Source organism: Embiotoca jacksoni, unplaced genomic scaffold (assembly GCF_022577435.1).
Source record: "Embiotoca jacksoni isolate LCO1_2020_lvr unplaced genomic scaffold, fEmbJac1.0.p SCAF_10, whole genome shotgun sequence".
NCBI classification, from domain to species: Eukaryota; Metazoa; Chordata; class Actinopteri; family Embiotocidae; genus Embiotoca; species Embiotoca jacksoni.
In genome coordinates, this window is record NW_027185230.1 from 7,986,127 (window position 1) to 8,000,767 (window position 14,641).

General features: G+C 39.5%; 1 protein-coding gene across 1 annotated transcript; it reads right to left on the bottom strand.

The window, feature by feature from the left end:
- Positions 1–91: 91 nt before the first annotated feature.
- cercam (cerebral endothelial cell adhesion molecule) lies at positions 92–14,441 on the bottom strand. Its single transcript, XM_069163626.1, has 14 exons — positions 14,424–14,441; positions 13,305–13,358; positions 11,000–11,160; positions 9,764–9,874; positions 8,820–8,937; positions 8,528–8,662; positions 8,231–8,435; positions 7,867–7,986; positions 7,581–7,657; positions 7,060–7,166; positions 6,072–6,204; positions 5,475–5,602; positions 4,717–4,920; positions 92–2,573 (listed from the first exon to the last, which is right to left on the bottom strand). Exons 1-14 carry the CDS (start codon positions 14,427–14,429, stop codon positions 2,339–2,341), a joined length of 1,794 nt encoding a protein of 597 aa, XP_069019727.1. The 5' UTR covers positions 14,430–14,441; the 3' UTR covers positions 92–2,338.
- Positions 14,442–14,641: the final 200 nt, after the last annotated feature.

Sequence of the window (14,641 nt, forward strand, 5' to 3'; positions counted from 1 at the left end):
TTGTAATGTACTTCAATACCTCTGTACTCTTCTCTAAAGATAATTTGGTTGATCACTTAACCATTCGCCACATTTAGACAACAAAAAAAGCGTACAAACTTTTTTTTATTAACATTTGAACAGTTTGTTGTCCAGTTGTCCCAACAATCTGTTGTATATTAAATGTCTACAATGTATTGCTCAAAGACACTGAAAGAGGCAGAAAAGCCATTGCACTTGATTGTATGTTGTACTGTGACTGTCAACCACATCACAAAAGACTTGACAAATAAATTAGGACATATGAAGGAAAAGAAAGATGCACAGTGATGGAAAAATACATGAAATTAGAGTATTACAAATGATTGAAAAATAAATGAAGTAAAGGCTGTCATTAAAAATCCTTGAAGGACATCAGTATTACAACATCAGTTACTTGCATTGCAACCCTGTCGAGTTTCAACATATTCCTGGAGAGACATGGGTCCCAGTGATGCTACAAAACGATTATCAAAGGCTGTGTTTCAATATGGCTTTCGAGATTTATGCTACAACACATGGGGGGTCATTTCTATTTTCTAAACTTAAGAAAGCAGAAAAAAGTTAACCGGTTCTCCTCCACAAACTATGCATACACTGGAAAAAAAACGACAACATTCTTTACTTAATATGCTGCACTGATTTTAGACAAATATTTGAGTGGCCCCAGAATGAGTTGGCTTATTTTGCTGGAGCATGTCTAAAATAGTAGTAATAGTATGATTAAAGTTAAAATGTTCTATAATAGTGCATTATTCAATTATTTTGCAGTATTATAATACCAATAATATGCATTGCCAATTTAGACATCCTGAAATTACAAAAAGGCCTTTTGATTCAAGTTTGTGTTAAACAATTAAAGGTTGAACATTGTGAAGACTGATGCTATGACAAAGTTAATTTATTTTAAAATTAAAATAGAGTGATGTCAGATATAGCAGCAGTACAATCCTCTCTCTTAAGGCCATGTTAAATTTCAATATTTATTTATGCATTGATTTTAAGAAGTTAACATTTGTGGTTTGTGGTTTAAATAAATAAAACTACATATCAATATAAAATTGTTAAATATCAAAAAAGAGTTGGTGGCTTTTCAGGTATCATACTAACTCTGATTATGGAGCTGAATTTACATACTCATATGTGAAATGTAAAAATATGAAAACACAACCATAAAGTAGAAGGTAGTCCAGGTTAACCCATTCATAAATTGCAGCTTAAATTGTTAAAATTCAAACATTCTTAAAGTCACTAACAAAATACTAAATATAATGTGATACCAATGAACTGGTTCAATACTGTCCATTGGCTTCAAGACTGTTCATGCTGAGGGAAATATTGATCGTGGACAGTCTGGCTTCTTGTAAGATACAGTTGTATCTCTCAACAGTTCCAGTGGAAGACGAATGGAAGAATGGAAAGACAAAAATACCTAAATGAAAAATAAGAATAAAAAAGAAATAATAAACATGCCCCAAAGCAAAATGAGCCTGCCTTCACCATTCTTGAATCATGGCGTGCTCTAATGTTGAGAAGATTCAGTTTTCCATATGCCGATCAGGCTAAAACCTTTTTTTAAAGGTCCACTACTGTTGTTAACAGTTTGTCTTCTCACTTTTCTGCCTTTCGCTGGAGATGAACTAGGTGTGTTTCCACTCATCTCGCTCCTTTGACTTCCTTCAACTCACATCCACTTAAATTATAGTTATCATTATTATTATTATGGTCTATGTTCTGAGGAAATAATGTCAAAACAATATCAGACTTCAGTCCAGACTTGCCAGGAGTTGTGAGCAGTGCAATTATCTCAGTCTGTGATCAACAGAATAGTCCTTGAGAAGCCACCTCACTGGTTTTGTTTTTTGTTTTTGGGTTCTTTTTTGAAAGCTCTGAGATTAGTGTTATAAAAATGCAGTCATGACAAGAACACACCATTACAAGCACACATTTAACAAAAAATAATCATGATATCAGCCATAGAAGACTATCTAAACATTGGACTGTTTGACAAAAATCTGTTGTGCAAGTTCTTGCATTTGAAATGCTGAGACGTGTGTCCGAGTATGGCTTTACAAACTGCCTCTTTACAAACTGCACCTAAAGATGTATCCCCCCCCCCCAAAATTCATCTTGTCCCTTACACTTGCTAAAATGTTTTAAAAAAAAAAAAATCAAAGTCCAGTATAAATGACACTGAGCATGTCAGTGGCGTGACACAGGCTGAAATAAAGTCTGAGAACACTTTTTCTTCCCAGCATCTGTCTCTCTGACCTCGTAGCCTTTTGACCTGCCGCGTCTGCACAGCCTCATCTGCACCGCACTAAAGTTCATCCCTGTAGGCAGCTGACAGCATCTCGGGTGCCGGCGACGCCCCTTTCAGGGTCTTGTGGGAACCCCGCCAATCGGTCCTTACCGAGTCATCATCCCACAGAGTTGACGTCTCCGTGTCGCTCACCCACTGGGAATCACCAGCATAGTGACACGGCTGGACCAGGAGGGGGCGCACGCTGAAGACTTGTAAATTTCTGTTGGGGAAATGGGACTTGTAGTCCTCACTGCAGAGGGAGAACAGTGACAGATTACATTAGTTTGATTGATTTGAGACTTAACAACACATTTAGTGTGTCACAATAAAAGACTCCTAATAACAAGCGTGGAAAACTGCATCTTAGATTCAATATTTGTGCATTTTGGGGAATTTTTCCTACAACTATGAATCATCAGCAGTATTTTGTAATGTATTAGGAATATACTGATTGGACAAGAGATGCAGAGAGAGGCCGATTTCTAAGACGGTTCCATTACTCTTAGCATGAAGGGCGACAGAAGGACCAATGCGTGGGGCGCAGTCGTTGTGCATTCTTAGCGGGGTAGTCAAGCATATCAAATTAGAATCACAGAGGTGAGAGAGAGGGAGAGAGAGACACAGCGAGAGAGAGAATAGAGAAAGTGGGCTGGCTATAAGCCAGTTTTCCACACATGACGGAGCACACAGACACTGCCAAGCCTTCTGGTTTGCAGATCCTTGAGCACAAGGTGGATTTCATTCCTTACAGCCGCTGCCTGGTGAGAACTGGGGCTAATGTCAGGGATATAAGGGCTTGAAATGGGGTCAGTGTTCCATGCAGCCGTTAGGTGAGGGTGGAGTTGAAGCAGATATTTCATAAAGCTACTTTGTTTTGAGGGTGTCACAGCTAATGCACATCACAGCATATACTATACCACAAACAAATAACAACCAAAAATGATACAACCATCCTGCCTGGGTTAATGGTGGTCAGGAGACAGAAAAGGCATTAGTGGAGGAAAACAGAGAAGAATAGCAGCAGACATTTTTTTGAGATGCTTGAAGGAGCTAAACTCTGTTGCTGTTTTTAGACAGCTTTGGTCTGGATCAACATAAATCAAAGTAAAGACAGAAGAACCAGACTATAGCTGTACTTAGTAACTCCAGTGCAAAGTAAATACCTACCTACCTACCTACCTAAACGCTAACATGTTCACAAAGACAATGCCTATTAATGCTTAGCGGGTACAAAGTTTACCATGTTCAACATCTCAGTTTGGCTTGTTGGCATGCGCACATTAGTTTATTAGCATTTCAACATACAGCTGAAATTGTATGGTGGGACTGCTGTTAGTTTTGCAGGAAATTGGTCATAGACCAAAGTATTGGATGAATTGATCATTTTGAACTGATGATGAATTAAAAGTTAAAGCTTCACCAAAATGGTTGCAATTAATCCTGAGGGAGAGATGAGTGTGCGTATCAAATTCCATGGCAATCCATCCCATAGCTATCAGTAGTCAATTTCAAAAACCTCATGGTGGTGCTCGATAAAAAATTAAAAAAAATCAGTGGATCACAAGAGGAATTTGGATTCAATTTCTACAAATCACAAATGTCTGTGGAAAACAATGATCCAATATGATGAGTAGATGTCAAAACAACATTGTGATGCAGTAACTTTGACCTGCTGGTAGCGCTATATTGAAAATGAGGTGATTATTATCAAAGTCAGTAAAATGTATGCTCTGGGCACCATGAATGCATGAACAAAATTTAATCAAGTAGCTGCTGAGACATTTCAAGTCTGCCACAAACACATCTGCATCCCTTTCTGGCTGTCTATCCATCACACTGTGCCTAAAAAAAAGTAGCAGTCCACACTGGCCAAAATCCAGACAATCAATCCCATAGAGAAATGCTGCCATGAGGCTTGTACATCTTCAAAAGGAAAATGTTCAGAAAGATAAAAAAAAAAATCTATTTTGAAATGTGGAGCTCCAACTCAGCCTGACAAGCACTACATGTTAGAGTGACTTCTATTCGGAGCATCTCACTGAATTAAAACCATGTCTTTACTATAGTTCTTTACTCTACAATGTCCCCAAAAAGCCAAGCTAAATATAAAGTGTGTGCACAAGTTTATGCAGCTATAGGAAAGAATGGGTTTTTTTTCCGCAATTATGAGGTCGGTTTTAGCTTTATAGTTCTTACAGCAGAAGGAGATTGTTGAAAGATGAGTTTTATTATAGAAATCAGCAAATTAGAGTATGTTTTATAAAACAAAACTGTCTAATTTCACAAAAATTTGCATCAAGATGAATAAAAGAAATGCATGGGTAGTTGTGGTTATGCATGCGAGAGCATATTTCTGCCAGTGAGTGGATGAAATGCCTTTTTGTGATACGTACTTTGGATGTTTGTCATACATGATGGGGAGGAATTCATCAACAGGCAGCATTTTAGAAAGTGGCTCAGCATTGAGCAGTTTTTGGGCTCCCTGCAGGGAGATGGCGTAGGACAGAGTCCAGTACGAGTAGTCGGCCACCACCAAGTTCCGAACGTGCTCCACCGGCTCCTCATTCGCAGGATTCACTTGCTTCCTACCGAGGTATCTGTGGCAACATAAAGCCAGAAGGAGAAATGAAAAGAAGAAAACTGTAGCAAAGAAAAAAAAAAAAAAAAAAAGACACATGGTCACTAAAATCTGCTGGCAGATGTCCTGGAAAGTTTCATTTTTTCAGCATATGTTTTGCATATTTATCTAAGCACTTTCACGAAGATGTGGCAACCATAAAAACACACAAAAAAGAAGCTGGCGAACATCCAATTGTCCTGCCAATAGTTGCTCTGATCATGAGTCTGACGTCTTGTCTAATCCTCTAAGTATGATTTCAATTAAAGCCATTGGTTTCTCTGTACTGTCAGACCTGAAACACAGACACTCAAATTAACATCTGTCTTTTGGATACAGACACACACGGAGGAATATTCACACCGCGAGACCATTGAACTCTGTTTAAATAAGCAGTGAGTGAGGTACGCTGCATTCGTGAAGGTGACCACTGACCCCACACCTGGGGTCACTGCATTAACTTAACCTGACCTTGCTCATCCCGGCCTAATATAACTCCCACCAAAACAGGAACCATGATGGAGCAGGTCTTACATGAGGTCCCAGTCCAGCTCCTCCTGCTCCACCTGCTCCATCAGTCGGAGCACTCGTCTTTTGAAGTTGGCCTGGAAACGAACGTCGTCCTCAAACACCAGCGCCTTATCCATCTGCATGTCCACCATCTGACGAGAAGAGGGAAAACATTTATACACCCTGTAAGCCTCATTTATTGAAGAATCCAAATGCTGGTTTTCTTTTTGGATTCGGTTTTAAATGTAAATTCCCAACTTGCTTTATCTTTTCAGAACAAGCTGGAGTTTTAGTGCCGAGTTCGGTATTTTACTTTTGTCATTTTGAAACTGCAGTATGTGTGACAGAAACACCCACAATTTAATGTTATTATTATATGTACATAAATATATTATTTATCATTGTACTTTTTAGCTAAACATGCTGCATATGATCAGGGATTAGAAAGGAATCCGATTCAATATTAAAATTAACCGAATAAAAACAATCTAATCAGCAGGATGCTGAACATGAGCTTTCTTTGATTGCCTTACATGCATTTCTGAAAACTACAGTAAGTCAGTATATCACTCCATGCTTCTTGACTGAGCAAGGGCAGTCTACTTGTGTGTATCCTCTCACCTCCTTCCAGATGTAATAGTGGCTGAGGAAGCAGCCCACCTCTCCTTTGGTGAGTGTGCGTCCAGAGAATGGGTCATAGTAGCCCGGCAGCAGGTCAACACCCAGGATCTTAATGTCACTGCTGTTCAGTGCACTACACACGCATATAGACAGAAGCAGCGGTTACACCGATGTAAAATGCAGTCCACCTTGAATAACACCAAAAATGGACAGCTCTTGTCACATGGAGGACAGCTGATGATTTTAACACTACCTACAAAATGCAGTGGTAACACGTGCAGTATTCTTGGCCGTAATAAAGATTTTCTTTTCACAGCATCAATATCTTCATTCAGATTTTGCGCAAAATATGATTAGAAATTAACCCTGAAGCCTAAATTGTCAGCTCTTTGTTATGTCTCTTGAGACAGCTAACTATAAAACTAAACAGGGGCAGAGATAGGAAATGGAAAACAGCCATGACTATATGAAAAACTATGTAAAACAAAACAGAAAGTAACGAGGCAGCGTCACTGAGCCAGAGCCTAAAATAAAGGAAGAACGACATACATTTAAGATCCATAAATTTTCACATAGTATGCATTTACAAAAATCTTCGAGCTCTACACCTCTTAATTTGTTACAATTGATCAGATTACAAATAAAGTGTGTAGAACTTCTGTTTTTCTGCAATTTGTGGCAGAACCATCTGGAGGGAGGGCTGAAGGAAGGTATTTCTAACCTTGTTGCACACATAAATTTTAACTTTACAGAGACTAGTTGCTAGAAAACAGACAAACCTGTTGAAATCTGTCCTTAGCCTTGGTAAAGTCTGTATATTTTCAACCAAACAGTGAGCTGATGTAACCAGTATATAATCTATATTTACCAGAGTTTTGCTATTGTGTTTTTTTTTCTCCATCTCATGAAACCACTAAACACACTCTCTCTCCATCTGAGCTACTTACTGTTATTACTGCATTAAGTCTTTGTCTGAGAGCGCACTTACTTTCCATCCACGGCATCTACCACCTTGACGTCAACCTCGAGCTCATTCAGAGAGAACAACATCCTATCTCTTCGGTCAGTACGGCGTCGCAGATTAATCAGATATATCTGAGGGGAGGAGGACAGACGGTCAGTAGCTCTTCAAATTGCATGTCAGAGCTGGCCTGCATGCTGTCGTCTCTGATCTGTGACCTCTGCAGACAAGTATACTGTATGTTCTGTGCTTTCTTGAACTCCAATCATCATGGGAAAACTCTCCAGTAATAACACAAATGTAATAAAAAAAAATAAAAAAAATAAAAAAAAATGATGTCAAGACAACAGGCATAACACCAGAATTATGATGAATAACATTCACATATCCTTGAAATATTAAAAAAAAAAAAAAATTCTCAGCTGTTGAGGTCATGATACAAGTTGAAAAATCGGAACGATGACATAGGAACATATTATCTTAGTATATACATTAAAAAAAAATGCCTTTCTTCCTGAAAACCAGGAAAGCAATGGAGTGTCTCTCACCTCATCAAATCCCATGAGGTCTCTCTGTTTCGAGAACATGTGGGTGAAGCGAGATGGATTCATGGGGGGACCATCGACTTTTTGACAAAGAGGAGACATGAGTTAGGAGAGAAGAGCATAAAGCAGTAAAATAAAGCCTAACAGCATGAACGTGTGCAGATGTCGTTACTATTGATTCAGAAACTTGCGCTGTTTGTCTTTTATTTGTCAATTTGTCAATCTTTCTGTCAGTATTTCGCCTTTTTTTTTTTTTAAATGAACAGATAGTGAATCAGTGTGTTCTTACTCATGGATTCAAGATGGACGTGGACAAAGTTGAGGCGATCGTCTTCCAAGGTGTGGTGAGGTTTGGCCGGGACGTTCACGTAGCCGTAGCGCTGCTTGTTACACAGATACATCTGTATCTCTGAGTGGCAACAAAGATCAATCAGTCATTATATTATTGAATGAATAAGTGAGCCTGTTATTGTTGAACATCCTAGGATTTTAATCACTGAGTACTATCAGTACAGAGACGCTCAAACAAGTTACTCAACATCAAAGTGAGTGCATACATAGTTAGCTTGAGTAAACCTGATTACTTTTCTTTTTCTGCCCGTCTTTAGTTGAACAGGAACACTAAACATGACTATAAAGAAACACTAACAAACCTGCAGCCCGGCAGGAGAAGGCGAAAACGATGATGTCGTCGTAGGGCCACGAGTAGTCATCGTGAGGAGGGTAGAAAGCCAGTTTCTTCATGCCCTCCTTCCTCAGATCCAGCAGCATGGTGCTGTGGACCATCGGCACTGGGTAGCAGCCCAGTCTGTGACGGTGACGGGTGGGGAAGTACTCGGCTGTTCGACGATAATATCCCTAGCAAAAAAAAGTGCACAGACAGAGACATGGAAAAGTTTGGCGACTCTGAACATGACTTCACTCACTGTGCATTTTAAAGTGTTGCTCACCTGCGGAGTGATACCGCACCAGAAGTTGGAGTACGCTCCCTGAGAGTCTAACATGGGAGCGATGACTGACTTGTTCTCTGCTATCAGCAGGTTGAGGGTGTCTGGGTTGGTGAGGATATTGTCTGTGTCAGCATACTGAAACAAGAGACATGACTGTAGTGTCATTTCTCACTCGAACAGCCATATTTTTTTTCTTGGATAAAACAGTTGCAAAGAAGGAAGAAATTTCATCTGAGAAATAAAAAAAAAAAAAGGTGCTGATATGAATCTGAAGACAGATTTTATAATGTACCAGGATGTAGTCAGCCCAGCGTTTCCGAGCGAAGTTGAGTGCTGCCTGCTTCAGCTTCATCACGTACTCATATCTGGTGTTGGGCCAGTGTTTCGGACCCAGCTCTCCTGCATAGGACCTAAAACAGACAGATGATTTTACAATACTCTCTGGGTACAATGTGGTATAAATTTCCCCTTTTCTCATGCATTTATCATTTCCAACCGAGTTAGGCTGAATGGTTTATATAACAAAAAACATTTCCTAAATAAATCAAATCTCAAAAATCATAGAACACTCTCGACCGCTTTTCTTCGTCAATTGTCAAGATTACGTGCAGAAAAACAGTCCATGTTTACCCCTTATACTCTAATGTATGCACAAACAGAATAACAGCTCATACGAGACAGCGGTGCATGTGAAATGTACTGTATTATGTGACATACAGTGTGCTTGTACCAGTGGATCAAACACACAGTAAGAACAGTTCAAGGTGGAAGTTCTGTGCTCTCTATGCAAAATAAACATAATTAGATGGAGAAAATACAGCAGGACTGAGAACCTAAACAGTTACATGACTGAGGCAGATGAGAAGAGTTGACTCAGACTGAATAATTATCAGGCTCAAACAAATTTCCACTGATAGTCTCCTCAGCTCAGACAAACAGAGACGTGCTGCATCACTCCATAATATGCAGAGAACATCTTATTTTTAGGCCATAAATTAGTTTTTATTTTTAGGCTCCATTATCACTGACAGATGAACTACAAACTCAGAAACTCCAAAGTTATGTATGACACTCCACAGAATATGTGTTTGTCATCCAGATAAAGGTAAGAGGGAAGGATGACTTCTGTGTTTCCCTTCATATGAATGCACGTGGTGATCAGGACGGGGTGTTTGTTTACCTAGATCCCAACTCTAAATACAGTCTACTACCTTTATCTACTGTGTTTGGACTTACGTGGGCTGATCCATTGGTCTCCACTCAACATAGTGGTAAAATTTCTGCATGACAGTCAGCCACTCTTTCAGTATGGCAGTGGTGTTGTCTGAGTTGTGATCTGTGGCTGCCCTGTGGAGCACAGAGAAAACAGAATTCAAAGTTTACTGCACATCACCAAAACTAATGAAAATCCATCCAATTTCTTACGCTTAACAGGGGTCAAGTCATGGTTGAGCAGGTCGTGCAAATTAGTCCAGACTTCCCTCTCCCCAGCAACATTTTTGAGCTCCTCCTGGGTCATCCCAAGGTTCACCGCAGGGTCTCCTACCGTGATGTGCCGACCCATGGCAAGACAGACCAACAAATGAAAATCTCCCAGAAAAACTGATCTCTCAAATGCTGAAACATTAAGTTCAACAATGGCCATAACAAGTTGTACAAATAATGACCAGTCTTACTAGTGGGATTGAGCATCATTTCTGAGTATACACACTCAAATCCTCAATCTCACTTTGGTTTATGATGTCTTTTGATGTGCTCCATCACCTTTGGACAGAGCAGCCAGCTGCACATGATGTTCCAATAAGAAAATACAACACTGGATCCGTTTTCTGTTCATAACTAAGATATCTTAAAGTGTTACTCTAGTAAACCCTTTCTTGTGGAGAGCGAGGGTGGCCAAAGTGATGGAGACAACATAAATGTATCAATTAGAAAAATGATTCTACAGCAATACTCCAGTATTTATGCGATTTTTGCATCAGTGAGATCAAGCATTTTTTAAATTTACTGTATTAGATCATTTATTTTGCTGCTAACACTACTTTTAAAAAAAAAAAAATTCTTGCAGGGCTTTTACACTGCTGTATTGGTACTTTTACTACAGTATAAAAAAAAAAGTAGTTCCACGACTAGTGTCTGTTCAGTTTGTAGTTTTCAGCGTTCAACATCCGGAATGAGTTAAAAAGTTAAATCACAGCTCGAATTGCCAAGTTTCTCAAGATAAACTCAACAGAGCAGCTAAAAAAAAATGTAAGCAACCCGCATCAGGAAATGAATGCGGCGGAGTGAAAGGCAGCTCGGGTTGTGAAAGGCAGAGAGGGAACAAGGGAGGGGTAGGACGCTGCTGCTGCTTTCACCAACTAATTTAAATGCCATTGACCTTTTTGAACGGCCCCTATCGTAGAGGAGTCCCCCCGTAACAAACAGCCTTGGCAGTGCATGCAGTCACCAGAGTCCATGCAGGAAACCCACCACACAGAGATGCGATCTTTGGGGTAGTTGAGTCTCTCCAGAGCTCCGAGGTAGTACGGCAGGGAATGGGCAGTATTTCTGGCTATGATCGCGATCACCACGGTCGGAGGCTGCATTTTCGACTCCTCCGGATATTTCTCCTCCGAAAAGTAACACCCAGCCTGGGAAAGAAAGGCCCCGAGAAGCAGAAAGTGGTGAATAAACATGGTGGAGGCTGTTGAGAAATATAATCCACGGTGCATCTGAGCAGCAGCTCGACGCCGCTGTACTCGTCAGCACTCTAAGAAAAAAAAAAAAAAAAAAAAAAGGGCTTTCCCAAATTTTCTACCCCTAACTTCATGCACACGCTGGCTTTTTCCAACAACTCATCCAAACCCGGTTCGAGAGAGGGTTAAATTTCAACTTCCGCTGTGAGAAAAGTCTGACAACGTTGTCCAAAAATGGAAGCGTGATTTGGCCACATTTTAATGATTCATAAAGCTCTGCGCACAGTGAGGACACATTGTTGTTGGGTTGTTGTTTTTTTGTCAATGGTGATATCTTGTAGAGGAAAGTGGGGAAGCTATGAAGTTTACATTCAACAAACTGCATCGCATTCAAACCATGATTAAACAAACAACAACAACAACACAAATCCAACTAAAGGAATTCAACATTTGCTTACTTTGAGTCAAAATTAGTCTCTTTATGTTTTTTTCTCAATATTTGAGTCTTCAGATAAACATTTGGACTGCATTACTGTAAGCATGTAGGCTACATCTGATGATTTGAAAATACAATTTGTATCAGAAGATACTGTATGAAACTAATGTAACTGTAAAAGGCTGCAGGGTACACAAAATAATTTGTATTCATTCTGACTGCAGTTTCCGAGATTAACCAGCAGGGGGAGGTTTTGATCCAAGAGAAGGAGCTTTACTCAAGTCGTCCTGGGGCCTTTTGATCCTCTGGTTTTAAATGGGTAATATTTGGATTGGTTTGACCAAGTGCACTTAAGTACAATTATGAGGTTACTTGTACCCTATTTTTAGTATTTTCATTCCACTTTATACTCTATACTTTAGAGGATATTAGATTTTACTCCACTTCATGTGTACTGAATGACTGCAGAAGTTTCAATGTACCATTTTTCATGCAAAATAACCTTTCAAAATAAGATGATGATAAATTAAAATGAGCTAAAACACTGTAATGATATAATACACTGAAAGGAGCCCCTCCACATAATGACTAAGCAACTTTATAAAATGCTGGTAATACTTGCTGTCTGTGATTTTATTGAAGTATTTTACTCTATGGTGTTGCTACTTCCTCTTGAGACCAGAGTATTTATTCCACCACTTAGTTAATAACAGTTACTTAATATGTCCTGCTCTGTCAAAAGTGGGAGACAAATGAGTTTTCTTGTTTTGCTCCTGCTTCTCGGAAATTATTTAAGACAATGCATCGAATATAAAACTGTACTTGTGAAGGGGGATTGGGTGGCTGAATGCTTGCTGCACAGAGTCCAATGCAGTGAATTCAACAGGGGCAGGGGGGTGGGGTTGGGTATAAGGAGGGTTAAGTAATGAGTTTCAACTTGTAAACACTGGAGGCTTTAATGGGTGAAAAATAAATTCTCAATGGTCAGAGATATGTTCAACCTCATTGTAATTCCTTACATTTAAATGGAGCTGTAAAAGGGACGAGTCAGAGTCTTTCATTTAATAACAACATGGAAAATTTGTGATACTGACCAAAGAGGGGCTTCAAATTTTAAATACAACTCGTAGTATGTCATTTTCCATTTGCAGTCTGTCTTTATTTACTGCAGCCCTATAGCTTTGAGTGGTTCTGTTGACAAGAGGGGATGTAGGTTTTGGTGCTCTCACACAGTCCATTGTCAAGAAGAAGCAAAGAAAACAGAGATTAGCTCCTCTGTGTATAGAAGGGTCAAAGATGCATCTTGAATGTAATGGGCACCAATGTGTGGGCATTAGAAAATTCATGGCTGATCAGAGGATGCAGGAGCAAACAGGTGCACTCAGTTGAGGATTTAGGAGTGAGGTGAGTTTCACAGTTGCGAGAAAATTGAAACAGAGCTTTAAAACAGGAGTGCTATCTTCATGTTAGTTGGGTCACTTTGGTGACTGTAAATAACCTAAATTACTGATTAGCCACAAGTATCATTAAGGGTCTCCAAGTTTCTCTTACTGAAGACTTCCACTGGTACTTTCCTAACTTGCAGCATATTGTATGCGCCCCCATCTACCAAAATGTTCCTCAGCATGTTGAATAGACACGTCTTGAGCCTCCTCAATAATACCTGGAGGTGTCTGGATCTCAGTTTGACAAACTCCTTGAACAGCTGTTGCCAGGACTGTAATAAAAACACAAGATCTCAAGTCATTGTGGTTCATATGTTGCAAGTTTGATCGTCTCTTTAGTTAGAAGAGCATCGTCAAATAGGATTTTATAATGTGCCATATACCTCTATGTAATAAATCATGTGCCTGAATCAAACTTTGATAGATATGATACAACATCACTTAACTAACAATCTAAATTATAGAAACAATGTCAAGTTTGTCATCTTCTGTCATGTCCAGCAAACAATTCACGCAGTTAAATCCTGAAGGAAATTATTCTTAAACCAGACAAGGGGCACTTTTTTTTTTAATAATAAAAAGGAAATATTGGAGCAGCCTGGGAGAAATACAAACATTAATTTGAAGGTAAAATTATATAAATTGATAAATGTTTTTCAAAAGATGTGCTGACACTTGAGAGAAGGCACTGACTAAAAGTTTGGTACATTTGAGGCTGGGACTTATGGAGGGTTAAACCTGCAGTGAATTTAAGGATGCAAATATTTGAATACTGATGTTCAATCTGCTTAAAATACAATTGAAATTTCAAGCTCAGATGTGCAGCTGGACAGAAGGCAGAGACTGTGAAAAGGGGAGTGATGGGAACAGGAGCAGGAGAATGAAAATGAAGGAAAGGATGGTGGAGAAAGTAGAGATGAAAAGATGCATAAATGTGGGTGGAAAATAATAAGCAAAGTGGTATATGATGAATTTAGGCTCTTTTGGCGGGCTCTGTGAATAAACGCAAGCAGTCAAGGCTGACAATAGCGGACTTGGCTTAAAGGGGTTGTTTGTGTGGACAGGTCAGGAAGGTTGAGGGTCAAATCTCTCCTATTCATGACACCCCAAGTGTTGCCACACTCACACACAAACGCACCCGCACCGACGCACAGACATATACGTTATGTCAGGGGCACTTTCCCAGCGTTTGCAGCTGCAGCTGACCTGGGAGAGTTCAACCTCGGGTGCACTAACTTTTCACTGCGAGGTCAAGGGTGGAGATGGCGTTTGTGTGTGGGGGTGTGTGAATGAGGGACAGAGGGAGAAGGAAGGAGAGAGGAAGACAAAAAGAAAACCTTCATTGTTTTCAACAGATTGCAGGAGAGAGTCTGAAAGAAAAAAAAAGTGGACAAACAGCAGTTAGATGAGGATTGTGTTAAAGAGTCAGTTTACCAAAATAAATTTAAAAATTAAAAAAAAAAAAATCTGATTTACCTCTCATAGTTTCAATCAAGACAGATACTTTTTGGTTTTTTTTATGCAGGATTTGAGATATTAGACCCTGAGACATCTT